Source organism: Rattus norvegicus, chromosome 6 (assembly GCF_036323735.1).
Source record: "Rattus norvegicus strain BN/NHsdMcwi chromosome 6, GRCr8, whole genome shotgun sequence".
Lineage (NCBI taxonomy): Eukaryota > Metazoa > Chordata > Mammalia > Rodentia > Muridae > Rattus > Rattus norvegicus.
The window spans coordinates 146,000,679-146,028,414 of NC_086024.1; the positions used below are offsets into that span (position 1 = coordinate 146,000,679).

General features: G+C 40.6%; 1 protein-coding gene across 1 annotated transcript in view; it reads right to left on the reverse strand.

Moving 5' to 3' along the window:
- Window positions 1–27,736, reverse strand: part of Abcb5 (ATP binding cassette subfamily B member 5) — a 96,917-nt gene that overhangs the window by 21,819 nt on the left and 47,362 nt on the right. Inside the window, exons 15-21 of the mRNA XM_006240713.4 lie at window positions 24,654–24,794; window positions 20,141–20,284; window positions 18,791–18,895; window positions 18,574–18,651; window positions 12,528–12,611; window positions 4,604–4,807; window positions 527–627 (exon numbers count right to left, since the gene is read on the reverse strand). Coding sequence (XP_006240775.1) covers window positions 527–627; window positions 4,604–4,807; window positions 12,528–12,611; window positions 18,574–18,651; window positions 18,791–18,895; window positions 20,141–20,284; window positions 24,654–24,794 — 857 coding nt within the window. The remainder of the gene's footprint in view (window positions 1–526; window positions 628–4,603; window positions 4,808–12,527; window positions 12,612–18,573; window positions 18,652–18,790; window positions 18,896–20,140; window positions 20,285–24,653; window positions 24,795–27,736) is intronic.

Here is a 27,736-nt window from a genome sequence, read left to right on the forward strand (position 1 = left end):
GTCGGGAAAGAATAACTAACGTAAAAGTTAAGGAGAGGTGCTCAGTAGTTAGAAGTATTCTTTAATTTCCATCACGGCCTTACATTAGTAGAATACATAGTGGCAATCAGTGGAAGGTGCAGACCACAGACATCAGCTCAAATGAGAACAAAACTATCTCTGATTAATACAGAGCCAGAGGCTGTGTGATAAGGGCTGTTAAAAAAGCTCGGTACACACATCTGTTTCACATTTAAGTTCTCTTAGAGATCTAATGTAAAAGGATGAGCCATCCTATTTTTTTTTCCTTCCACTCAACTTTCTTTCAGAAATAAGTTGACATTGTGCCCTCACAGAGGATCGGGTGATTATGTGGGGACCTACACTTTCTTGTCCTGCTAGCACTTGATTTCCTCTTGGTGAAGTCACATGAGAAGTTAGGATGTGTTGGTTTTGGGAAAGATTAGCATGGAAATAGATAAGTGAGCAAACCACAAGGGTCACCCTGAGCATGAAAGCCAGTAGAGTGGGCTTGAGTTATAGTCACCTGTGTTGGGTCCGTAGCGTCTCCTCATACATGTGCTCAAAGGCTTTCTCTCTTGTTAATGACACTACCGTACGTATGTTCTCCACAGCTTCTGTTGCTATCTTATAAGGTGGGAAAATAAAGTACAGACATAATGTTAGTGATGTTAACCTCCCTGGTAGTGAACCAGTCTAGGGAATACAGTATTTCAAGTCAATCATTTTTTTTTTCTGGCAATTACTCCTGCCAATCACCCCAGAGGATGAAAATGTCTTTGGAAAGATTTAATACATCTAGTTTAGGGCCCTTAAGTCTTTACCAAATATCAGTTTTGATTGTTTCCCCAGCAGAGAAATCAAACATTGGAGAGCGTGTTCACTTGCAAATAAGCTCTTATAAATTATGAAACAATTTTTTTTATCAAAGATAGCAGGCAAAATCAAATAAGTAATTATTCTGTCACAGAATTGCAAATCATAGCCAAACAGGACAAGGCACCACACAGAGTGACTGTAAAATTCTTTGTAAGACAAAACCATTTCTCATGTTGAAGTCTGGAAACTTAAAAAGGTATGTAACTAAAATATGACCAATGTTTCTTTATGTTGAAATACTCTTCAAAAAGAATACAGTTATGTGAGTTTCAGAATGTGGGAGGCTTCTGGCTAACATCTGAAGCTGAGAATGCACTTTAGCTTGAAAGATAAACAATAAAGTGTTGTAACATTTTGCTTCAGACTGCCTCCGTGGAAGGTCATACAGGAGACCCAGGTGGAACCCCTCACATTTATTAGAGGACAAATTTAGGCCTCAGACTCTGCTCTCAGTGTTCATGTTCTCTTTAACTTTATAACTTCGTTAATCTCAAAGAACCCCTCACTTTTTACAACAGTTGTTTACAAGGAAAATAGATCAGACTGCTGGAGTCTTGTTTTAGGGGAAAAAAAGGAAATGAGCATCATTAAGAAACTTTTTTAAAATTATTTTTCACGATGGAGAGAGGAACATCACTAAAGAAATCTGGAAAAGACTCCAGTCTCTTAAACATGTATATATATTTTTTCATATGCACATCTTGCCTGCATGCACGTCTGCGTACCATATGCATGCCAGTGCTTACAGAGGTCAGAAGACATTGGATCCCCTGTAACTGGAGTTAGCCACTGTGTGGGTGCTGGGAATTGAGCTCAGGTGCTTTGGAAGAGCAGCAAGGGCTCTTAATTATTGGAGCCACCTTCGAAGCCCCAAAAAATACTACAAGCAAAACTAATAAAGCCATTTTACATTAAAAACCCAAACATTTGATGATTTCTTCTAGTTACATAAGCAACTAAAAGGAAGATGTACTGCCTGGCTTTGTGTGTCAACTTGACACAAGCTGGAGTCATCACAGTGAAAGGAGCCTCCCTTGAGGAAATGCCTCCATGAGATCCAGCTGTAAAGCATTTTTTCAATTAGTGATCAAGGAGGGAGGATCCATTGTGGGTGGTGCCACCCCTTGGCTGGTAGTCTTGGGTTCTGTAAGAGACCAAGCTTAACAAACCAGGGGAAGCAAGCCAGTAAGCAGCAACCCTCCATGGCCTCTGAATCAGTTCCTACCTCCAAGTTCCTGCCCTGTGTGAGTTCCCGTCCTGACTTCCTTTGGTGATGAATAGCAATGTGGAAGTGTAAGCTGAATAAACCCTTTCCTCCTCAACTTACTTCTTGGTCATGATGTTTTGTGCAGGAATAGAAACCCTAAGACAGAAGGCCAGCATCTTTTATTATTAAAACTCTAAATTTACATTGATTGATTGATTGTGTATGTGTTTGTAGATGGGAGATGGTGGGGTGTGCTTTTACATCCATGGGGAAGGCAGAGAACAACTTTGTGTGATAGTTTTTTCCTTCACTGTGCAGGGTTCCAGAATAAAATTCCAGTCATTAGGTGTGGTAGCAAGTGCCTTTATCTGCCGAGCCATCTCACTGGCTGCTAAATTGACTTGTTAAAAGCTACAGGTACAGACTCGGATTGCCTAATTTAAAGGCAATTACTAATTGTACAGTGTCAGGTTAATCTTATGACAAAAAAATGAGATAAATATCTAATTAATGTCTTAATAATTTAGAAAATTTCCAAATTATCACCATTTTAAAAGCATACGGGGAGGGTGAACACTATCCCTGAGACAAATATTTGCTAAGTAGTTCAGTTTACCTAGCATAAGCAGACATTCCAAGGATCCATATTCATTTAAGAAAGGTGGAATGGTCCAAGGGTCGGGTGAACTGGATCACTAAGAAACTGTCTGCACTTAAGAGTATTTGTGATGTGTATGCTATGCTAGCTCTAACCCAGTTACTGTACTGTGGACTTGACATTAAAGTCATTTTCATACTTAGAGGAAGGCCATCAATGTGGCAGTGCTCAGAGCCATGTGAAGAGAGCAGAAGCCTAAGGCCGGGAATGGGTATCTCCCATTTGCAGGCTGCATCTTCTAAAATGTTGTCCTGATAAAAAGGAATGTGGTATACAAAGTTACCTAAACCAAACCAAACCCAGAATATCTCCTTCTCCCCAGACCTAGCATTAAAACACAATGTAACAGTAGGCACCCTGAGATAACAATGCTTTGCTAGCCACTAAAGGAACAGGTAGGTAGAAGATGGACAAATGCTTGACACCACAGCACTATACAGGGAGGATGCCTGCATGAAGTCAGTCATTAGGTCACATGACCCTCTTTCATCACAGATGGTTAACTTTATGGAAGGGTTTTCCTAAACCTCAAAAACCGTGTTCATTGTTTTTCTTTTACTGTGGTTGATCCTGAGGAACTCCAATGAGTCAAAGAAGATATAGTTGCATGAATTGTTCATTTCAAATATTGATGATTAAAAATAGAGTTATTTAGATGTCAATATCAATGCACTCAATATCTTGTACTCAGTAACTGTTAGACTTCCTGACATTATGAAAAATAAAATGCCCATAATTATTATTTGAGACTTTTTTAAATTAACTTGAGTATTTCTTATTTACATTTCGAGTGTTATTCCCTTTCCCGGTTTACTGGCCAACATCCCCCTAACCCCTCCCCCTCTCCTTCCTTATGGGTGTTCCCCTCCCCATCCTCCCCCCATTGCCGCCCTCCCCCCAACAATCACCTTCACTGGGGGTTCAGTCTTAGCAGGACCCAGGGCTTCCCCTTACACTGGTGATCTTACTAGGATATTCAATGCTACCTATGAGGTCAGAGTCCAGGGTCAGTCCATGTATATAGTCTTTAGTAGTGGCTTAGTCCCTGGAAGCTCTGGTTGCTTGGCATTGTTGTTCATATGGGATCTCGAGCCCCTTCAAGCTTTCCAGTTCTTTCTCTGATTCCTTCAACGGGGGTCCTGTTCTCAGTTCAGTGCTTTGCTGCTGGCATTCGCCTCTATATTTGCTGTATTCTGGCTGTGTCTCTCAGGAGAGATCTACATCTGGCTCCTGTCTGCCTGCACTTCTTTGCTTCATCCATCTTGTCTAATTGGGTGGCTGTATATGTATGGGCCACATGTGGGGCAGGCTCTGAATGGGTGTTCCTTCATTCTCTGTTTTAATCTTTGCCTCTCTATTCCCTGCCAAGGGTATTCTTGGTCCCCTTTTAAAGAAGGAGTGAAGCATTCACATTTTGATCATCCGTCTTGAGTTTCATGTGTTCTAGGCATCTAGGGTAATTCAAGCATTTGGGCTAATAGCCACTTATCAATGAGTGCATACCATGTGTGTTTTTCTGTGATTGGGTTACCTCACTCAGGATGATATTTTCCAGTTCCATCCATTTGCCTACGAATTTCATAAAGTCATTGTTTTTGATAGCTGAGTAATATTCCATTGTGTAGATGTATATTTGAGACATTTTAATTACTCAGTAAATAGAAGATGGGGATTCATGGCTTTAGAAACCTCCCCTTGACAGTAACAGTATTAATGAAGGACATGTTATAGGTGCTTGCTATCTTCTGGTTGCCATTCCAAATGTTTTGTGTAACAGGGATGTTTTGTTTAATGCACAGTTCTGTAAGTAGATACTCTTATTGCCATCGCAAGAGTGGAAACAAGAACCTGTTCCTTACCTTCCCGGCACGCTTAAGCTCTTGCTTATCCTTGTTGGCGAAGCCAGCCATTGCTGCAGTTTGAATCATTCCTGTCACTGCAAGTATAGGTGCAAAGCTGAGAATCAGGAGTGTCATCTCCCATCCATAGACGAAGGAGATAAGGATGGACAAACTCATGTTGGTCACATCTTGTGTTATGATACCAAGCCTTGAAGTTGCTGCCTAGAATCAGACATATTTGGAGTGGGGAGTTAAATATAGAAGAATTTTTCTCATGGTTTCCTATAAAACAAGGTGCTTTTAAACTTTCAGTTGGATTTGGTCTCTAAGACTATTTTTAAAAATTAATGAGGACACTTATTTCTTGAAAACCTGGCTAAGGAATCCTTTCTTTTTTTTCCAACCATACATCCAGTATTGAGACATCCATATGAAATGTCTATTTTAACACTGTATGTAAAATGTAGACGTATGGTAGATGTTTTATACTATTTGAAATTAAATGTAACCTGTTTCGTTTGTTTGTTTTGTTTATCTTTTGTTTTTCGAGACAGGGTCTCTCTTCATGGTCTTGGTTGTCCTAAAGCTCACTGTGTAGACCAGGCTGGCCTTGAACTCCCACAGGTCCACCTGCCTCTGCCTGTTGAGTGCTGGGATTGAAGTTGTATACAAGACCTGCAAATGTAACCTGTTAAAAGGTCACTACAAAAGTTCTTTTTAGCTGTATGTGATTTCACATTCTGATAAAAATTAAGTGTATTGAGAGTTGAAGTAACAGAACTTCTTTGTCTCCTTAAAGATGTTCTGTGTTTGCTTACACACACATTAATTCATGTGCATAACCTATCTCAACCCAAACTTATAAATTACTGCTACACTGTGTCTGTCTGTGCGTGTGTGTGTGTGTATGTGTGTGTATGTGTGTGTGTATGTGTGTGTGTATGTGTGTGTATGTGTGTGTGTATGTGTGTGTGTATGTGTGTGGGTATGTGTGGGTGTGTATGTGTGGGTGTGTATGTGTGGGTGTGTATGTGTGTATGTGTGTATGTGTGGGTGTGTGTATGTGTGGGTGTGTGTGTATGTGTGTGTGTATGTGTGTATGTGTGTGCGCATGCACATGTAGCCTATATGGAGGGGTCAGAGGAAAGCTCTGTGAGTTATTTCTTTCCGTCTACTTTATGTGGGCTCTGAGAATCATTCAAGTTCTGGCCAGGCTGAGTGATCTCACCAGCACCCTAACTCAGAAACTTGTGAAAAAAACCCAGTAGCTTGAAAGATTAGCAGAATAGTGAGTACTATGAGCAAGAACAACAAAACAAAAAGTAAGAGTGAGTTAGTCTTTTGTGAAGCATTTTTCAGTGTTTGCTGTTATCAAATTGTTGTTACATTCAGTGGGAAAATAAATCTTTTTTTTTTTTTTTTTTTTAAATAATTTTTTTTTTTTTTTTATTTTGGTTTTTAGGAGACAGTGTTTTTTTTTTTTTTTTTTTTTTTTTTTTTTTTTGGTTCTTTTTTTCGGAGCTGGGGACCGAACCCAGGGCCTTGCGCTTCCTAGGTAAGCGCTCTACCACTGAGCTAAATCCCCAGCCGGGAAAATAAATCTTAATGTTTAATGCCACTAAAGTGCCACCTTTACAGACTTGCATAATGTCATGCACTTAAAATTGAAGTGCCTGGAAAACATGTTTATATGAACTTTCACAAAGCTTTCATGTATTATATTTGCATAAAAAAGAATCCTGTGCCATAGCTTACATGTTTATTAAAATCCACTCTTCATCTCTAAAAAGATCCCAAGGTGAATTGTCAATTTCTATTTTAACAATATTTCCTTATGAAACCTGCAAACCTTTTCGCATAGATTTACAGTTAACCTGTCACACAACTTCCATCAGTCACTCTTGCTCATCTCATAGCCGTACTGAGCACTAGGCACCTCTGTGAGTCCTACACTACACGTGACGGAGCATGGAGAGACAAGAGCTCTTGTAGGAAAGTAGATTGCTACACAGATGTGTGCCAGTTGTGCTCATTGTGCTTGGACTACCAGTGAGCAGAACTGGGTGGCAGTGTGAGTGTGAATGTGTGTGTGTGTATTTGTGTGTATATACATATATGTGTGTGAATATATACATGTGTGTGTACACAAATATGTGTGTGTGAGTCTATGTTCCTGTGTGTGTGCACGTATGTGTGTGTATGTGTGAGTGTGTGTATGTGTATATGTGTGTGAGTATGTGTCTGTGTATGTATGTGAGTGTATGTGTGTCTGTGCATGTGTGTGCATGTATGTGTGTGAATGTGTGCATGTGTGTGTATGTGTGTACATTTATGTATTTATCTCTGCATTTACTTAGCCAAAATTTCTTGACATCTAAGAGTCTCTGCAGTTTTTCCAATTCCCATTCAAGGCTACAAGGTTGGTTTCAGTTTTCTCCTTTCCTTATTTGCTCTCTTTCTTTCCATTCTTCCATCTTCCTCCCCTCCCCTCCCCTCCCCTCCCCTCCCCTCCCCTCCCCTCCCCTCTCCTCCCCTCTCCTCTCCCCTCTCCTCTCCTCCCCTCTCCTCTCCTCTCTTCTCTCCTCTCCTCTCTCCTCTCCTCCCCTCCCCTCCCCTCTCCTCTCCTCTCCTCCCCTCCCCTCCCCTCCCCTCTCCTCTCCTCTCCTCTCTTCTCCTCCCCTCCCCTCTCCTCCCCTCCCCTCTCCTCCCCTCCCCTCCCCTCTCCTCTCATCTCCTTGTTCATCTGCTCCCCTCCCTAATCCACTTTACCCTACCCTACCCTATCCGTCCCTACCCCAACCTCCTCTCCCTTTACCTATCTGTGTTTTTAGATGAGGTTTCACACTTATTCTGTCTGGCTTGACACTTGTGGAAATTCTCCCGCCTCTGTCTCCCAGGTGCCGAGATTACTGGCATGTGCTGCCACATTTGACTTCTAATTTTTCTTAATAGGTTTATCTTTCCATATACAATTCATTTGTTCTCACAGTGACTACCTTTCCATGCATGGCACCGTTCTCATCTTGCTCTGGCTGCTCCCCTCAACTTTTTTGACATAATGCCTGCATGCCTGATTCATCATATCTAGTCTCTAACACCTGGCCCTGTTCCTTCTTCCCCAGTGATAGAAGACCAAAGCTCGGCGGAAAGACCAATAGAAAGATTGAAGGTTCTCTTTCATTCAAGTGTGTGCTTCAATATGATATTTATCATTTTCTTTTTTACACTTAACAGATTGTGTCACATGCCTTTAATCTTAGTCCCTGAGAGACAGAGGTAGGAGGATCTTTTGAGTTTATCTATCTATATTGAGAGTTTCATACCAGCCAAGGCGACTCATTGAGAATTTCTCATTATTTTTCTTCATAGCACTAAAGACAGTTAACATTTTAGTGCATTGCCTAAGTATCGAGCTTTGCACCAAAGGAAGATTCATAAGACCTGTATCTCTTTGTTTATGCATTTTATTTGGGGAAGGGGGTCTGAGACAGAGTCTCACGTAGGCTGGCCTTGAACCCATGACATAGACTAATCTGGCTTTGAATTCACAGAGAACCACCTGCCTCTTCTTCGTGAGTGCTGTGTCTGAAAGCTTTAGTACCATGCCCTCTGTAGGCAAGTAGTACTTATATAATAATTGTAAAGTCAGTTCTACTTTTTCAAAGATCACTCTTGGAATATTTTCTGGCTTTGGACTACAATGTCTCCTCCTTTCCTGGCTTGATATTGCCACTTACACCTTCAGTTAATGAGACCAATTTGTTAACTTGTTTTCTCTAGCAGTGTGCTTTTCGTGGAAAAGCATAGAATTGACCATGAGTTTATCATAGATTTGGATGTCAGATTTTGGTACACACTTGATAACCATTCTTAATAAACTTAGCCTAAAACCCCAAGGCAGGATTATAATTATATGTCAGCTTATACTGTGCTAAATAAAGTCATTTCAATAACTGCTAATGTTGCCTTGGCTCAAAAGGACTATCAAGTTGTTTTATATACTTCCCATGTCAGAAATCAAGAAATGAGATCATCATTGCCCAAGTTAATATACTAGCACCAACTGATCAGCTCGATGGCTCTGAAATTAATAAATGATGTAAGCATTTATGATTTCTCCAGGCAGCATAATTATAGCTTCAATGAGCAGAGATCTTGGCATTAGCATTGGGTCTGCTGGTGGCATAGAATGTGCCCCATGGTGACGGTAGGATTTTCTTGTGTGAAAATGAAGTAAGAGCTCTGGTTGATGACAGCATTATTAGAATATACAGAAAGAACAATAACTTGTAATCTTGTGGAGTCTAGACTCCAAAAGAATCTAAAGTGGACTTGTACTTTTATTAAAACTACTTATTATATGAGAGTCTGCTGACAGACAGGCGGGCAGTAAGCCATTACTCTGGGCTAAAACAATACCAGTTAAAGAGGCTATGCTATGCAACTTTTTAAAGAAAGGTGTTGTGACTGCACTTCCCCAGTGTGTTTTGATCATAGTTCTCCAAGTATCCTAGCTTCTAAAAGTGGCAGTGAGAATATTTGTTATCAGAAAAAGAATTTGTTGGACAAACTCACAAGAGCTGACTGTGTATGTACACATATAATATAGAAGATTATATATTTTGGGCCATTAGTTAAAGGTTTCTAACTAAGACATTATTATTAAGGGTTTGTCTTGTGAACATTCACACTCACATACTTGACAAACTATAATTGAAACTGTATAATACAGGAACTGGAATATGGTTCATAGGGTAGAGATACGACACTAAATTATTTCTAGACTTTTCTCTAATACCTTTTCTTGAGACCGGGATTAGCAGGCAAATAAGACTGGCAAGTCATTCGTTGTCTGACATGAAGATTACTCGTCACACCAGGTGTGACATCACCCTATGTGGCCAAGCAATCATTTATGTGAACTTCCATTAGAAGAGTAGCAGACTCCCTCACACTTAGAAGTCTTTTCTTACTTTACATCTTAAAGTCATCGAGTTCAGAGTTCAAAGTATATATGACTTGAAATTTATTTTATAGATGTTGCTTTTTGAAAAAGGATTTATTTATTTGAATTTTACAGGTATGGGAGTTTTGCCTACATGTAATGTCTGTGTACCTTGGGCATGCTTGGTGTCCTTGGGGACCAGAAGAGGACATTAGATCCTCTGGGATTGACATTACAGTTAATCCTAAGATGCCATGTGGGTGCTGGAAACTCAACCCAGGTCCTTTACAAGAATAATAAGTGTCCTTAGCCACTGAGCCATCTTTCCAGCCCATCACAATTACTTATGATTGAGGTTAAATGTTTCAGCTCATTCAAAAGCTGTTGTAAGAGCAGCATTTTCAGTTACAATAGGGGAGTTTTGTATGATTGCCGGCACTAATCAAGTACTTATAAAGTGTCAAGCTGGACAATGTTATATTTTTCAATTTTATGTTTTATTTGTGTACGTGTGTGTTTCTCTGTGTGTGCATACACATGCTTGTATAAAGGTCAACTGTGGAGTCAGCCGTTTGCCTTGACCTGGGGCTTCTGGGGGTTGGAACTCAGGTCACCACACTGTTCAGCAAATGCTTTTACCTGCTGAGCTCTCCAGGACCATTTTCTTTCTTTCTTTCTTTCTTTCTTTTTTCTTTCTTTCTTTTTTCTTTCTTTCTTTCTTTCTTTCTTTCTTTCTTTCTTTCTTTCTTTCTTTCTTTCTTTCTTTCTTTCTTCCTTCCTTCCTTCCTTCCTTCCTTCCTTCCTTCCTCCTCCTCCTCCCCCTTCTTCTCTCTCTCTCTTCCTCTTCTTTCTCTTCTTCCTCCCTCCCTCCCTCTCTCTTATTGACACAGTAAAGGAAAAAAATACCACTTTTTGGGAGTTGGGGGGTTTCCATGGATTACCAGGACTGACATTTTCTGCTTAAGGTTGTAATTAGCATTTCAAATGTACTGTCTGTTCACACCAACCTATTGCCTATTAGATGAACACCGTGTTCGATGCGTTTTACATATTTTTTTAACCCATGTATGCTCGTAAGATGAGGTCTTTGGCCCTATTTTCGAATTGAAGTCCTACCTAATAAAATCTTAGAGATTCTCAACTCTTCTACAGTTCATATTCCAACAGAACTTTAAAATTCTATCTTGGAATGGAAAGGTGACTCAGTGGATAAAAGCACTTGCTTTGAGAGCATGAAGTTCTCTAAGTTCTGGTCCTTAGTAACCACATAACTTACGCTTAGCCATATTCCCCTGTAACTGTAGCACCGTAGGAGACAGTAGATTGCTGGGGTGTTCTGGTACCAGCCTAGTTCCATGTTCATCCTTGTTTCAAAGGAATAAGGAAGACAGTGACAGAGCAGGATGCCTCATGTCCTCCTCTGGCCTCTGGCCAAATATGTATGGGCCCACCCATCCACATGTGTGCATGCACACACCCACATCCACATTAACAAAAACAATCTCACCTAAATTAAGGAGAAGACAATTTGCTGTGTGCTCATTTTCTCAACTAGATTAAAATCTTAATTGTTTTATAAAGGTTAATTTTTTTATTTATATGAGTACACTGTATCTGTCTTCAGATACACCAGAAGAGGGCATTGGATCTCATTGCAGATGGTTATAAGCCACCATGTGGTTGCTGGAAATTGAACTCAGGGCCTTGGAAGAACAGTGATCTTAACCACTGAGCCATCTCTCTAACACTGAAAATTAATTTTAATAAAATAATTAGAAGAAAATTGATATTTGTCCCACCATCTATCTGTCATCAATCTATCATGTATCTAATATCTATTTTATCTATCTATCTATCTATCTATCTATCTATCTATCTATCTATCTATCTATCTATCTATCTATCATCCATCCATCCAATCTCACCAAATAGCCCAGGCTGGCCTTCAATTCATTATGTGAAATGAGCTACGCTGGAACTTGGAGCAATTCTCTTGTCCCAGTTTTCCAAGTCCTGAGATTGCAGACATAAACTACTACACCTGGCTGGCAAGTTGTTCTTTTCCTCCTGCACACAACCCTATTCCTACTCTTATTCAAGCATCACGTTCAGTGTGCTGCTACTCTACCAATAACCTGCATATGATGAACAATTGTCTTATTTACTTGCGATATGACAGGCCATGGTTATATACACAGCCTAACATGATCTTTAGAGAGCACACCACTGAGTATGCCTCAATAGATACCCATTTAAGCGAGATCTTGGTTTCTGAGGAAATTAAAATTAAACTCTTCCCTTCATTGACATTTCTGGAGCTTGGTGAAGCTCAGGTCTTTAAGTCTAGCATTTGGAAGCTGAGAAAGGAGCCTTATGGGTTCAAGACCAGCCTGGGCTACTTATTGATGCTCTGCCTCAAAACAAAGCAACGGAAAAATCTGTGCTGGGTGTGTTTTCTTTCCTCTTGCTTTTTTTTTTTTTTTTTTTTTTTTTTGCTCCACTATTTCCTCATGAACTCTTGTCTCTAATTCTTAGAATCCTTTTTAGTTTTAGATTTATTCTAATATATGTACCAAAACTTCTTTATTTTAGGCAAAAAATAGCCCGATCTCAAAGATATCCTTGCATCTTTCCTTAAGAATTCCTTGCGGGTCATGATACTACTTAATGCTTAATACTTAATGCTAGGCCATCTGAGCATAAGCCACAGATAGGCACAGACACTTATGTGTAGGTACACATGCATACCAGACAGAGTGCTGTTTAATAAAAAAACAACAGATGCGGTAAGATGAGGTAAGATGGTTCAGTGGGAAAAGTCACCTCCCACCAAGCCTGGTGCCTGAGTTCGATCCCTAGACCCCATGTAGTGGGTGGACAGAACCAACTTCAGGAAGCTGTCCTCTGCCCACTGCATGTGGGCTGCGGCTCAAGCTCACTCACCACCCACTGAATACATAAATGTAGAAACAAATTTTAAAATCACAATATACATACACCCCGGATCTGTGCTACGTCCACAGCTAACGTTGTGGTCAGGGCTCCAGTGCTGTTGTCTTTCTCATCATACCAGGCCATATCCTAGGGAGGAGGGAGTTGACAAATGGTTAGAGAGACATTCTCCCTAGGTTGAAGAATGTAAGACTGACTCGTAGACTCCTTACCATATTATAATATGTAGAGTGTAGAACTACAACTGTAGAATGATCATTGCTAAAGTGGCTATTGTGAAGAGTCACTTGCAGTTTTGTTCCACAAGTATTCTGTGAGGAGAAGACTACTCATTTATTTATTCATTTGCCTAAGGTTTTGGTACTGGGGATTGACTCTAGCTCTCAATGCATGTTACATAGCCATTAGCAGTGAGCTGTATATCTAGAACATTCTATTTGCACACTGGAGTAATGTGCAGTACAACTTAGAAATATCTTCAAATCTTTTTACCTAAACAGATCAGTGACAGAACAAAACAAAAACCAAACCAAACCAAACCAAAAAAAAAAAAAACCCAAAAAACAAAAAATAAACAAACAAACAAAAAAAAAAAACAAAAACAAAAAACCAAAACCAAAACCAAAAAACAACCTATTTTCTCTCCTTTAGGATTCACACAGGCAAGATTTTACCTGGCACTTTTTATTACTCCCTCAGTTTGGTAACTTGTTGGCACTGTGAGGTAAGAGGTGGAGTGTTGGACAGCTGTTGCCTAGAAGCACAGAGTCTAAAGAGGACAGGTAAAAAACAGGAGCGATTAAAGGTAAGAACTGGTAAGAACTGGTTCATTTTCAGCAGCTGATAGAGACAGCTCTTCTGAGCACTTAGCCTGAGGAAATGATCTCCTTTTATTGAGTGTTTCCATCCACTTACTCTGACCACACTTGTGGACTAAAACCCAGTAGAGACACCGATGAACATGGTTTCTATAATAATTAATAATTGATAATAATAATAATAATAATAATAAAAATAAAAACAGCTGGCTTGAGCTTTGAGGCCCAGGTTACACAGTGCTGTCAAGGAAACAGAAATTAAACAGAAGCAGAGCATGAATCATGCAGCATGTGAGAAGAAAGATCTGTGGAGGAGTGTGGAGGAGGTGGGTGTAGCTTTGTAGAGCCATGTTCTGTGAGCCACTACCATGGGAGGCTTTCCCAAAGGAGTCAGGGTTTTAGGTAACCAAAGCTGAGATGACCCTCTTTGCGTGAAGCAAGGAGAATGTTCGGGAGTGATAGCTACAGTTAGGATTACAGCACTGGAACCAGAAGCCAAGCACTTGTTATTCTGCGGCACTTGTCCTCAAATTAAGAAACTCCAGCTCCTAACCCAATCACAGAAAGACATACATGGTATGCACTCATTGATAAGTGGCTATTAGCCCAAATGCTTGAATTACCCTAGATCCCTAGAACAAATGAAACTCAAGACGGATGATCAAAATGTGAATGCTTCACTCCTTCTTTAAATGAGGAAAAAGAATACCCTTGGCAGGGAAGGGAGAGGCAAAGATTAAAACAGAGACTGAAGGAACACCCATTCAGAGCCTGCCCCACATGTGGCCCATACATATACAGCCACCCAATTAGACAAGATGGATGAAGCAAAGAAGTGCAGATCGACAGGAGCCGGATGTAGATCGCTCCTGAGAGACACAGCCAGAATACAGCAAATACAGAGGCGAATGCCAGCAGCAAACCACTGAACTGAGAATAGGTCCCCCGTTGAAGGAATCAGAGAAAGAACTGGAAGAGCTTGAAGGGGCTCGAGACCCCAAAAGTACAACAATGTCAAGCAACCAGAGCTTCCAGGGACTAAGCCACTACCTAAAGACTATACATGGACTGACCCTGGACTCTGACCCCATAGGTAGCATTGAATATCCTAGTAAGATCACCAGTGTAAGGGGAAGCCCTGGGTCCTGCTAAGACTGAACCCCCAGTGAAGGTGATTGTTGGGGAGAGGGCGGCAATGGGGGGAGGATGGGGAGGGGAACACCCATAAGGAAGGGGAGGGGGGAGGGGGATGTTTGCCCGGAAACCGGGAATGGGAATAACACTTGAAATGTATATAAGAAATACTCAAGTTAATAAAAAAAAAAAAAAAAAAAAAAGAAACTCCAGCTCCTTCCTAGTTGTTTCTAGACTTTGACATAACATGGGACACTTGAGGAAACTTCAGGTGTGCTATGACAAATATAGAAAAGTGAAATCTGAGTCTTATGTACCAGATTCTGTAGTACTCACTGTACCACACAATGAACCGTCTTAGTCACCCGTCTCTAATCAGCAGTAAGGCAGAAACTGCTTTCTACAAGTCAGCAGCTGTACAACCCTAGAGACTGTCTTCTTGAGTATTCAATAGATGCCAAAATGTTTAGCAGATTTTTCTGGAGTTTGGCTGGTCCTGAGTGAAAATTGACTTGCACTCTGTCCTCCCAGAGGTAAAGTAATTTATAGGTAGAGTCTATCAGGAATTTTCATATACCCTTCTCCTATCAACCGTTTTACTAGAAATAAAGGTAAAATCACACTTGAAGACGAGTGTGGCAGGTGTTTTTCCTGTAGTTATTACAACAGCTCCATGAGGTAATCTACGTTTGTAGATTGGGGAAATAGACGCATTGAGGGAGGAATGGAGGGAGTAAGCCCAGGACGCACAGTTGGCAAGTGCTAAGGCCAGGATGTGAGCTTCTTAAGAAGCCGTCTTGTGGGGTTGGGGATTTAGCTCAGTGGTAGAGCGCTTGCCTAGCAAGCGCAAGGCCCTGGGTTCGGTCCCCAGCTCCGAAAAAAAAAAAAAAGAAAAAAAAAAAAAAAAAAGAAGCCGTCTTGTTCTGCCTCTCATCTGGCAGAGGCATCTAGCTGAATTTTATTTCTTGCTTCTCAAGCTCTGGGATTTGTTACCTCACAACCTTTTGGAAAAAGTTCCAGTTCTTCTAAGTGGCTGCTGTCGCTGTTACTATCTAATGGCTGAAAGATTTCTTTTTACCTAGACTCCCCCAACAAACAGTTGAGAGGGGAAATTGGGGGGGGGCATCCAACCCCACCTTCCCCCAGTTCTGTATATCAATATTGACCACTAAAAAAATGCGACAAACAATAGTTTCAATCGTGGAATTTAGCAACAATCAGAATAATTATTTAGCTGAAAGGCTCTTAGGTAATCACATAAAAGATAGATTGTATATCTACAGAAAACCACACCCAATTCTATAAACATGTCTACTTCAGTGAGATTCCAAAATGGTTGTAAAAAGGCACTGCAAGCCTCAGCATGCTTTCTAAGGCTTCGAAGTTTTATCTTAGCACAGAAACCCAGGCAATAAAAGTTAGGTAAAAGTCTCACATTAGCTGTCTCCCTTGCCACAGACAAAGCAACACTGTGAAGGCACTTACAAAGGAAAGACTAAAAATGCTATACCCACCCACCCCCATCCAAAAGAGCAAATATAAGATGCAAGAATTCTGAAGAACAATCAGGAATAAGAAAAACAAAAGAAAAATCTGCTGAAAGGGACCGAGTGAAACTATAGCGGAAATGAATGAAGTTGATTAAGCAGTACTTGAATTCTTTATTTATCTTTCATGGCTTTTGGCCTGGAGAGTAGCAAGTCCTTGTTTAAAAGTGTTACTGTGCTGGTGGTCTTCACATAGTTAAAGCTAGAGAAGCATATTCGTGGCAGCAATCACCAGAGCACTTGATAGCTGTTCTGTACACAAAAGCAGTTCAGTTCTTCTGCGGGACAGGGAAAGGCACCCTGGTTCCCAGTTGTGGAGGCTCAAACCCCAGAGACCCTGAAGGGATGGTAGGCGTTTCACCTGACTCCCAGGAAACCAGGCGGGTCATTAGCCCCCAGCCCTCCATAGGTTTGTGACCATCAGTCATGTAAGGGCAATGCCCAAAGCCCCTTCACAGGTAGAGGAGGTGACCATAGGTCACATATGTTCAAGACAGATCTCCATTATAATGAAGTACCCAAAGGCCTGGAGGCTTAGCCAATAACCTTTCCTTCCCAGACACTCCTCCCTGCAAAAGGTATTTAATTTCAGGCCCACTCTGAGAAGTGGCATATGGTTTTACTCACCCACTTTCCACCAGGACAATAAACCCCTTGAAATCATGGACTGTCTCTTTTCATGGGGATTCCCGACTTCTTTGCAGGCCCTGGCTGCGTTCCCTACCTCAGATTGTGCTTCCCCACTTCTGGAGCACCATCCGCATTTCCCACAGCCTGACATCTGTCCAGCGGTGGCACTGGTTGGTGTGGGGTAAGCATGGTCAGCTTCCCAGGAGCGGACTCGGGACCTGACCATCAACCTACATTCTTCCTCTTTAAAATTTTGTGAACAGGGTCTGGAGAGATGACTCAGTGGTTAAGAATACTTTTGCTCTTCCAGAGGACTTAAGTTAGGTTCCTAGCACATAAGTCAGACAGCTCAATGGTCTCTAACTCTAGTTCTAGGAGACCTGAAGCCTTTAGCTTCCTTTATTACCTGCATTCATGTGCACACACCCGCATGGACATACATGCATACTAATGATTAAAAATAAAATAAATTGGGGTTGGGGATTTAGCTCAGTGGTAGAGCGCTTGCCTAGGAAGCGCAAGGCCCTGGGTTCGGTCCCCAGCTCCGAAAAAAAGAACCAAAAAAAAAAAAATAAAATAAAATACATTTTTAAAAAGAATATTCTGTGAACAGGAGGGAGATCCAAAGTAAACATAAAAATTGACTTTTTTTTCTGTGTTAAATATTAAGATATCCAGGAAGCAGTTAAAAATTCTATGGACATAAATAGATCTGAACTAGGGAAACAATGAATTCATGAAGAGAGAAACGGTGAGTTCAGTAGGTGTGAAATATAGTTTTAGTTAATTACAGTCTCACATTAATTAAGATTCGAGGTGGAGACATAAGGTGTTAATAAGTAAAGAAATAGAATTTACCAAGTTACATGCAGGGGTTAGATCTATTTTCTTTTAAACTATCTAAGATTAGAGGATGTTTCTATTGTGGGGAAAGCTCTGGGCTAGGACCTTTCTGTACAGAAAGCATGATGGCACCCACTGCTGGAAGCTGCATGCTGCAGTACAAGGGCTGTGGAATTCATTGGATGGCAGCCCCAAGACTGCTAAGATGTAAAAACTGATTTTGACAATTGCTGGAATGACAACAACTCCATTTCTGAAAAGCAATGGCAGAACGATTTCCCCATGAGCTCTGCTGACAGAAGGTAAATCAAGTCTTCAATGATTATGGGCTCTTAGGGGGACACCATCACCTCAGATGCCAGACTTCCTTCTGGCAGGAGATTAGAACTTGATCCACCTAGCTCAGCTATTTCCAAGAGTGATTGGTCATCTGCATAGTGTGGCCTGCCAGGCACACAAATGTCATCTGAATAGATGGCTTTCTCCACAACAGCTGAGAGCCTGGGGGACTTTTGAATGGGGAGAGAAAAGCCTTCTCTGGCTCAAGGATGAGACCTTAGGACATCAGGGAGTCCTGCAAGGGTATTCTGAGGTGCCTGAGTTCGCATCTCTTCTTTTCAGTTTTAACATGTGGTCTTCCTTTCTCATCCCGACATAACTTTGTGCATCAAAGGGACGCTGAACACAATGAATACTAGCCTCAGAATTTGGGTTTTTAAATTTTTAATTGTGTGTATGTGTGTGTGACTGTGCATGGTTACATGCATGTGAGTGCAGTTCCCTCAGAAACCAGAGATGGTCACGTTCTCCAGTCAGAATTACAGGTGGTTGTGAGCCACCTGGTGGAGATTCTGGGAACTGAACTCAGGTTTACTAGAAGAGCAGTATGCCTCCTTGATTGCTGAACCATTTCTCCAGACCCAGGATAGGCTTTTATTAGAAGAATATGCCCATAAGAATTCTAATGGTAGATTTTGTTGCCTAGAGCAAATAACAAAAAGCATGCTTTTCAATGATCTGATATGAAGATTATGTCAAGAAATGAGAAAGAATTAAAGGTTAGAATGTTTGACAACAAATCTAAATTAAAAGAAGAAAAATTTTTCTCTGTTCACTGACCTGATAGAGCATGGCTTTGAATGCTGAGTGTCTTAACCTCATGGCTAAAATTTCTTCTGCTCTGCCATAAAACAACCCCTAGGAAACGAACAAAAAGTTCTACATTTATTCTTAATTCTCTTTGTAATGTTTCGGTTATTATGTTTTAAACCGGAACGGGGAAGATAATGTGAACACGTGATCCTGCTCAGGGCTGTTTAGTCAGTTAAAGATTTACCTGCATCAAGTAGGTGACAAGAGCCACTATGCCCAAGACGACTAACATCATAGAGTAGAGCTCTGCATCCTGCTTTAATGTAGTTTTATTTTTATCTTCGAACATCTGAGAAGGAGCAGAGTTTCCTTCAGAAGCTTGGAGGAAAGTGTAAACAGAAAACAAAACCAACCTCGCTTAAAACATCTATATACATCAGGGTTTTCTACAGGAATTACAATGTAAAGAAAAAGCTATATGCATTTCTGAGCAAAAGAAAAGAAAACAAAACAAACAAAAAACAAACCAAACCACTATTATTACTCTCTCCTCTACTTTTAATACACATGATAAAAGCAGCTTACTTTTAATTTGCCTGCATTTGCTTGGTAAATATATCAGACAAATGGGTCTTGTATTACAGTATGTCTTCCTTTTTTTATTATTATTTGAATTTTCTTTCCTTCCTTCCCTTCTTCCCTCTTTCCCTTCCTTCTTTGTACATGTTTGTGTGAATCTTTGGGGTATTCGTGTATAGGTCAGGGTTCAACTTTGGCAATAGATTCTTTCTTGCTTTGCAAATTGTTAAGACAGAGCACATCCTGTTTCTGATGCACTGCACGTTCTAGTCTGCCATCCATACACTTCCTGCCTACGCTCTGTCTGTCTGCCACCTTGCCATAGAGCACAGACGTACATGACCACATTTGGCTTTTTATGTGTGTTCTGGGGATCAAACTCAGGTTGTCAAACTTGTGTGGCAAGTACTTCTAGCCACAGAGACAGCTTTCTGACCTTATAGTATTTTTTTCAATTAGTTCAGCAGTTTGAATCATTGTTTCTAATAACTTTTAATAACTCACATTTCTTAATGTTTTTCTAAAGTGAGGCATTTGTATGTGTCCCTAGACGTCGTTCACAGAGCTAGGCCTTAGACCTACACATTGGCACGGAATGCATCTGTGCACAGGGGGTGCTGAAAGCAGTGTTGGTCTAGTGAGATCCTGAACTAGTCAGCTCTCAAGGGCTCTGGCACAATCCCAAACTCTATTCCCTCTCCCTGAGCTGGCTGGTAATAAAAGTCTGTCATTGTTTGGACAGGTTGGGAAGAGAGAAGCTGTACCTGTCTCTTTTATTGTTTCAGTGCTTAGGAATGCTGATACAACACTGGAGTCAGAATTAAAAAGCAAAGCAATTTCTTTACAGATCACTCAGACACCAACAGGAGCTACCTTTCCAACAGGGACTCTGTCCTGGGGTTGACCCACTGAAAGTTCTGGTTCCCATTTGGCTGGTCAATACACTACAGCTCTGTGCTCTCAGATTATGTTCAATTTAAGTTGTTGAAGGCATAAACACGTGAGTTTTACTTACAGTGACCAATTTTCCAAAGATGATGGAAAATGCTGGGTGAACAGACCCATTTAAAGCAGAAGCCAAAGTTCCCAGAACCACAAAAGGCCACTCGGACTTGCTTAATTTAAATATTTTTAATAGTGAAACTTCAGGAAGAGTTGTCTAAAAAATAAAACAAGTTGGTTAAGAACAACATCAGTCTGAGGGCATCATGGAGCCCAGAGAAGTGAGGCAGGACACGCAGAGGCGCACTGGAACTATCATATATAACAAATGTCAGTGTACAATTGTATTTTTCTTAGAAAAAAATTTACCACTATCATTACTAATAATGAGTCTCAAACATAAAAGAATCTTACATCAAAGTGACGATTTGTATGACATTAGTTTTTGGAATTTTACTTAGTTGTACTAAGAAAGTACAAAATTGGACTCAAGAGATGGCTCAGTGGTTGAGAACCAGGATTTGATTCCCAGCACCTATATGGGAAGCACATAACCTGTAACTCCAGTCCCAGGGCATCTGATGCCCTCCTCTGACTTCTCAAGCATCATACACATGAGATGCACAAACAAGAAAAAACAGTCATATACATAAAGCATAAAATAATAAAAAATTTAAAAAGAAAGCACACGGTAGGTCACTTGTTTAGGTACCTAAGGTCACAAGAAATAAGAGACTTGATTTTTCTTACTCTTGTCAGATTAAATTCCATAATCTAGGCAGGGGTTAGGCAGGAAGTCAGCAGAGAAAGTACAGGAGGTCAGTGCTTTACTAGAATTTTAGCCCTGGAAGTGTTCCAGTTCGTTTGTGTGGTGTGGTTTGAGGGCACACATCCTGTAAGGTGCACAGGCTGTGTGCTCACAGACTACAGGAATGGTGTCCCATGCAGTACAGGAGAGACAACCAGGAACACTGCTATGTTCACCGAGTGATTGATACTGAGTTAACGGTCAGCCATCACACATTCAGGAACATTTAACTGTTGTCAGTTCTTTTACTTTTGTGATGCCAGCATTCAGTTGTGACGCCCATGTATGCAGTTGTGAGTCACAGTTTTAAAAGACGTGGTTTTATTTTATTTTATTTTATTTTATTTATTTTATTTGGTCCCTATGGATTTAAAAAGCCCAGATTTTTTTTTAAAAGGAGTACTGCTTAAATAGTGTTAACAAGACAGAAAAGCAAAACATAAAATAAAGCAAAATAAAAATGAAAAAAATCTCTGTAAAATCGTGGGCAATGTCATGAGACATTAATCAAATGCAACGTTACCTTATATTACAGATTAAAGAATGTTTAGAGTCAACCTGATGTAGAAATATGAAAAGGGCATTTTCTATACAGGCACAAACCAATCTGATGAAGTTAGAAATCTCCTAAAGAGTTTCAAATTTCCTCTGATTATTTTAGACATTTATTAAGTTGTGATTTGTACAGAGCCAACTGAACATGCATGAGTAATTTGGGGGTTTGGAAGCCTCTAGTTATTCATGAGACCACTAACATAGTGCCATAGTTAGTACGACTGCTTCCCCAGAAGGTTCCTCTTGCGTTTTGCAAACCCTCTCCCTCCAGTTTCCAGGCCAGCTCCTTCAACCTTTGCTCATCCCTGAAACTCACATTATTTATGGTTTTTTTGTTTTGTTTTGTTTTGTTTTTCAGTGTCAGGACATAGTTTATTTTCCATAATCTCTCCAGTGTTTACTTGCTTTTTTAGATTTTTCTTTCTCCCTTCCTGGTCTACTCATCCATCTACACATTTTTTTTCAAGTCAGTACTATTGTTTTTTATTATATAATTATAATCAAGTAATGAATAACAATAAACAGTTCTTTATACAGAATTCATAAAGTCAAAATATTTTATCATATCTATTTACATCTCTGTTTAATATATTTTCCTTTTTAAACATTTTTTATTAATCTCTTTACATGCATTTCTTTTTTTAAATTTTTTATTAGATATAGTTCTTTATTTACATTTCAAATGTTATTCCCCTTCCCGGTTTCCTGTCCATAAGCTCCCACTCCCCTCCCTTCCCCCTCCCCCATACGGATATTCCCCCAATACATCCCCCTCACAGCCCCCCATATTCCCCTGCACTGGGGGTCCAACCTTGGCAGGACCAAGGGCTTCCCCTTCCCCTGGTGCCCCAACAAGGCTATTCTCTGCTACATATGCAGTTGGAGCCCTGGGTCAGTCCATGTATAATCTTTGGGTAGTGGTTTAGTCCCTGGAAGCTCTGGTTGGTTGGCATTGTTGTTCTTATGGGGTTGCAAGCTCCTTCAGCTCTTTCAGTCCTTCCTCTAATTCCCCCCAAGGGGGTCCTGCTCTCAGTTCAGTGATTTGCTGCTAGTATTGACCTCTATATTGGACACAGTCTGGATATGTCTCTCAGGAGAGATCTATATCCAGTTCCTGTCAGCATGCATTTTTAAGCTTCATCAATCTTATCTAGTTTTGGTGGCTGTATATATATAGGCCACATGTGGGTCAGGCTCTGAATGTTTCTGTCTATTTTTTTTCCTCTTTTCCCCCACTTTGTAGTTTGGGCGCTGCTAATTTTTTTTAATGCTTTGTTTGGAAGTTTTTAATATAGCCTGATTCAAGTACTACATCAGATATGAGGTTTACAAATACTTTCAGTTTATGGTTTATTCTGTTGCTTAAATCTGTTTTATAAATGGCAATGTTCTTCACTCTGGTAATACCGCATTTGTTGTTATTCTTTTCTTATCAGTATGTTTTTGGTATTACAGTTAGGAAACCTTAAGGTTGCAAAGATTTCCTATTAGGTATTCTCACATAAATTCAACGTTTTTACATTAATTAAGAGAGTGTGTGTGTGTGTGTGTGTGTGTGTTGTGTATCTATGCACATGCCACTGGATATATGTATAGGTCAGAGGAAAATTGTAGAAGTCTAGTATTCTACCATGCGGGTGTGGGAATTGAACTCAGGTTACCAGAAATCTTCTCAGTCGTTTTATATTTTGTTTTGTTTTACTATTAATTTTTTATTAAATGCTAGATGTCATAAATTTTACTCTATTGGTTACTTGAAATAAATGAAAATCCCTATGATACCCACTGATGACATCTATAGTTACCAACAAGTGGCAGTGTTGGATAGGGTAGCAGAAGGGTAATTCAGAGCCCAGGCAGATAACTGGCAAAGCACAAGTACAAAGTATCACACAGGGGTCAGGAATGTGGGGCTGGGGAGAAGGAGAGCTCTGGAACTCAGGGAACAGGGAAGATGGTGAGTGGTGCTCATGACAAGGCATGCTGGGCTTTGTTCTTTGTCAACTTGACACAAACCATAGCCTTTAGGGAAGAAGGATCCTCCATTGAGAAAATGCCTCAACATGGCCTGTTAGGTAAATCTGTGGGGCATTTTCTTGATTAATGACTCACGAGGGCAGTCCCAGATCCTGTGGGCACTGCTACTCCTGGGCAGGAAGTTATATAGAAAACCAACCTAAGTGAACCATGGGGAGCAAGTTGGTAAGCAACCTCCATGGCCTCTGCTTCAGTTACTGCCTCTAGGCTCCTGCTCCCTTCATGATGGACTACAATTGTACGCTGAAATAAACCCTTTTCTCTCCAAGCTGCTTTTGAGTATGGTGATTATCATGGCAATAGAAACCTGGCCAGGAATGGTACTGAGAACATTCAGTTGTAGGTCAAGAGCCCAAGTTATGTTAGAGGAAGGAGTTTCATTGTGATACAGAAGTGAGACAGGGTAGAATGGTGTGACTGAAGAGAGTACTGAATAGTATCAGGGGCACAGAGGGATAAAGCGAGTGACCTTTGTGTTAGAAGCAGAGAACATACTTGGGGACAAGAATCCCTGTTCATGGGAGCAGAGGGTACTAAAGGGCTGAACTGTGCAGGTGGCTTGTCTGCATCCAGGCTGTTGTAGCAGCAGTGGCAGGCGAAAGAGACATTGAGATGAACTAGAAACCCCTCTCTACATGTAGGGAAAGCAGGGAGTATGTAAATGACCAATAGGGTCAAGATACTATGGCCTGGGATTTAAGAATCTTGAGTTGGTTGTGACTTCCAGGCTCACCTCCATTCTTAGAAAAGCACCTTTTCCTTCTTTAATAGTTGGTTTGGATTTCATGACTATTCACTTGTTGTTCATCCAATTCTTTATTTAAGACACGAGGAAGTCCCATTGGATGCCCTCCAGACTCAGATCCACAACATCTTAAACCAAATTAAGCTGGTGGTAGCCATGGGGTGGCATGGAGTGGCTGCTGTTTTAACCCATAGTTTTCCTTGTAGGAAGGAACACCATGTTTTCATGAAAATTATTTTCCTTCCCAACAAGGGACTGTTTTGGCAAAAATGCAGTTCATTGGATGCCCTCCCCCACCCTTAGCATCACAGGGAAATGAGAGCAAATGTTTGTGATTTATCAGCACTGTACTATTTTATTGTAAGTCTATTCTAAATTTCACAAGGATCAATTGGACTCTGGAGAACATGTACGCAAGCATGTTGATAGGTGAACCATTACCTTTTGATGGGGTACAGCTTCCTCAAACTGGTCAGTGCAGGGGGACTTGGCGCTATTCACATTGCACAGAGAACCATTGCTGGCATTCCCTGCAGCGGAGCATGTCCTTGACTCCATTTGTTCATCGACCTTTTTAATATCCTTCAAGGAAGAATGCACAGACTGTAATAATGATGCCTTCGATGAAGAACAGACATGCTGATGACTTAAAAGTAAAAAGGCAGGGATAGGGAGACAGCCCAGCTGCCAAAGTGCTTGCCCAGCAAACACAAGGACCCGAGTTTGGTTCCCAGGACACAAGTTTTTAAAAAGCTGGGCATGGTGGACTATACTTAGCATCCTAGTGCTGGAGAAGAAGGGAAGAGGTGGGAGATGGGGCCAGGGAGCAGCTGGAGGGTAAGGATATGGACAGATAGAGGTAGATCGATCCTTTTGACTTGCTGGCTACCAAGGTTAGCATAATTGGTGAGATATAAGCTACTTAGATTCTTACATAAAAAAGCAAGCATACAAGGTGGATGGTGCTTTCATGCACACACATGAATACACACATACACACATACACATTCATGCACACATACATTTGCACACACCCATGCACATACATGCACTCATGCATGCACACACAGAATATATACACACACATGCACACACACATACACACACACACCAATACACACAAAGGGAAAGAATACAAAGGTATTTTATTGTTGTCACTTTAAAGTTTATGTGTGTGTGGTGTGTGGCCTGTACCTGAGACAGAACTTAGGAGACAGTAATACTTTCCTGGACTGAGATTTCAAAGCAAAGTGGGTGTTTATTGGTGCTCCCTAAGAATAAAGTGATATATATATATATATATATATATATATATATATATATATATATATATATATATCTGTTAAATTCTAAATTCTAATCTAGATTGCACTGTACCTAGTTTTTTTTTTTACCTTTTCTTTTTTTTTGTAATTCAGAAAGATGAGGGCAATTTTATTGAGACACCCAAGCAGTATTCTCCATTGATCCAGGAGTGAGAGAGTAGATTTGTGATTTTACCAGACGTCCCTTCTAGTACAGAGAGTTTACACAAGATGATGGGAGCCCAGATAGGGTAGCAGCTGAGAGAAGGGCAGGTGGACAATGAGGGTGTGCACAAAGACCACATTCCAGGGATGTTTGGATTCTTCAATAATCTGAAGAATAGCCAATGAATCACAGAGGTACAGTGAATTTTAACCAGGCTGACTTGTTATCATCTGTAATCAGACACTCCTATGCTATCCTCTTTCTTTCTGTTATTTTTCTACCATGGAAGAAATCTTTTATTGGCTATCATTCTCTTTCCTTCAGGAGTTACTCTGTGGAAAATTTAAAATAGAATCTGACCAGCTCTCATAGTACAGTTTTCTGAGAAAGAGTTCTATTATTGATCAAAGACAATCCATTTTCCTAAGGAGCTTGCTAGACAAAAGAGAATGAGAATGGAGGGAGTATTAAGTGTTTTAAGTAGAGATGAGGAAAGGACCAACCAAAACTAAGGATGGATGAAAAGTTTTTATGGAAAACTATTTACTTTGTAAACTAACTAAAAAAAGTATAATTTGAACATAGGTACCCTGCACGAGTAAATGCAAACCCTATTGCCAGGCCTCGGATACCTTACAACTTAAGGAGGCCCCAGAGGCCTCCAACACAAGACAGGCTGTTGTCATTGCTGTTAGCTGCTCACCAGAACTAGAGAGAATGTAGGATCCTATTGTTGAAGAGAAAACACAGTTTGGTTGTAAGACATAGAGAAACCAAGCTGAGATTGACCTGAGAACTTCTTTCTTTCCAAGTGCTGGGAGACTATAAGGGAAGCTGGGGGAGTAAAAGCAGAGTAGTCTTACCTAGCACTGGTCCCCGAGTACAACAACACTGATCTACAACACACCTGCAAGGTGATACCATAGTTGCATGAAGGTTACTGGGATAACTGCTTTCTTATTAAATCTGATGCCTGGACACAGGAAGAAATTGATGTCTAACTGTAAGTTTTACATGACTCTAAACATTGTCAAAGCTCATGGATTTTCAGAAGGTCATAAGTCCTGGGAGGGAACATACGTTGTATTGTTAAATGAACGTGTCAAATTGTCTTCTAATTATTTACGCTTATATTCATAAATTAGTGTTACTCTTCAATCTTGTCCAGAGAAGCTACTTTCTGCAGTGAGCAGCAGTTAGTACAGAGACTGAGAGCTCCATAAGTGCTGAGAATAAGTGACTTGTTACCAACCTGGACACCTCAAGGCTCAAGGAACATAGTGGGGGGAAAGGCCAAGGATGGGAAAGAAGAGTGCTGTGAAGTACTGTCTTCTGGACACAACATGGTCACTGTATCCACTGACTCACCACAGCCATGATTACCTGAGCAAGATCAACTCACACAGTCATGATCACCTGAACAAGATCAAGCCAAGAAGATCAGTCTCCCAGCAGACAACACTGATTGGACTCAGTGAGTTACAAAAACAGAAAGATAGAAAAGACGACAAAAAGAATAGTCCGTGAAGGTGGAAGGGGGATGTTGTAGGGTAGGTTGGAGAAGTTGGGAGTAGGTCGGAGATCAAGATGCATTGTATACGTGTATAAGTTTGTCAAGGTACAAATATAAGATATACTAGGAAAATGCATCTGTACTTGGTTGATTTTTTAGATTTATTTATTTATTGGTTTCTTTGACTGAATGTATGTATTTGTATGCCTGGTGCCATGAAGGTCATGAGAGGGTATCAGATTCCATGGAACTGGAGAGGATTTTTTGGTTTTGTTTTTTGTTTTGTTGTTTTGTTTTGCGATATGGCTTCTCTGTGTAGCCCTGGCTCTCCTGGAACTCACTATGTGCATCAGGATGGCCTACGATCCACAAATCCACCTGCCTCTGCCTCCCAAGTACTGTGATTAAAGGTATGTGACACCACTGCCTGGTGAAATTAGGGTTATGGATGGTTATTAACTATTATGTGAGTACTGGGAGCTGAACCTTGGTCCTTTGGTGGTGGTGGTGGTGGGGTTACCACAACATGAGGAACTGTATT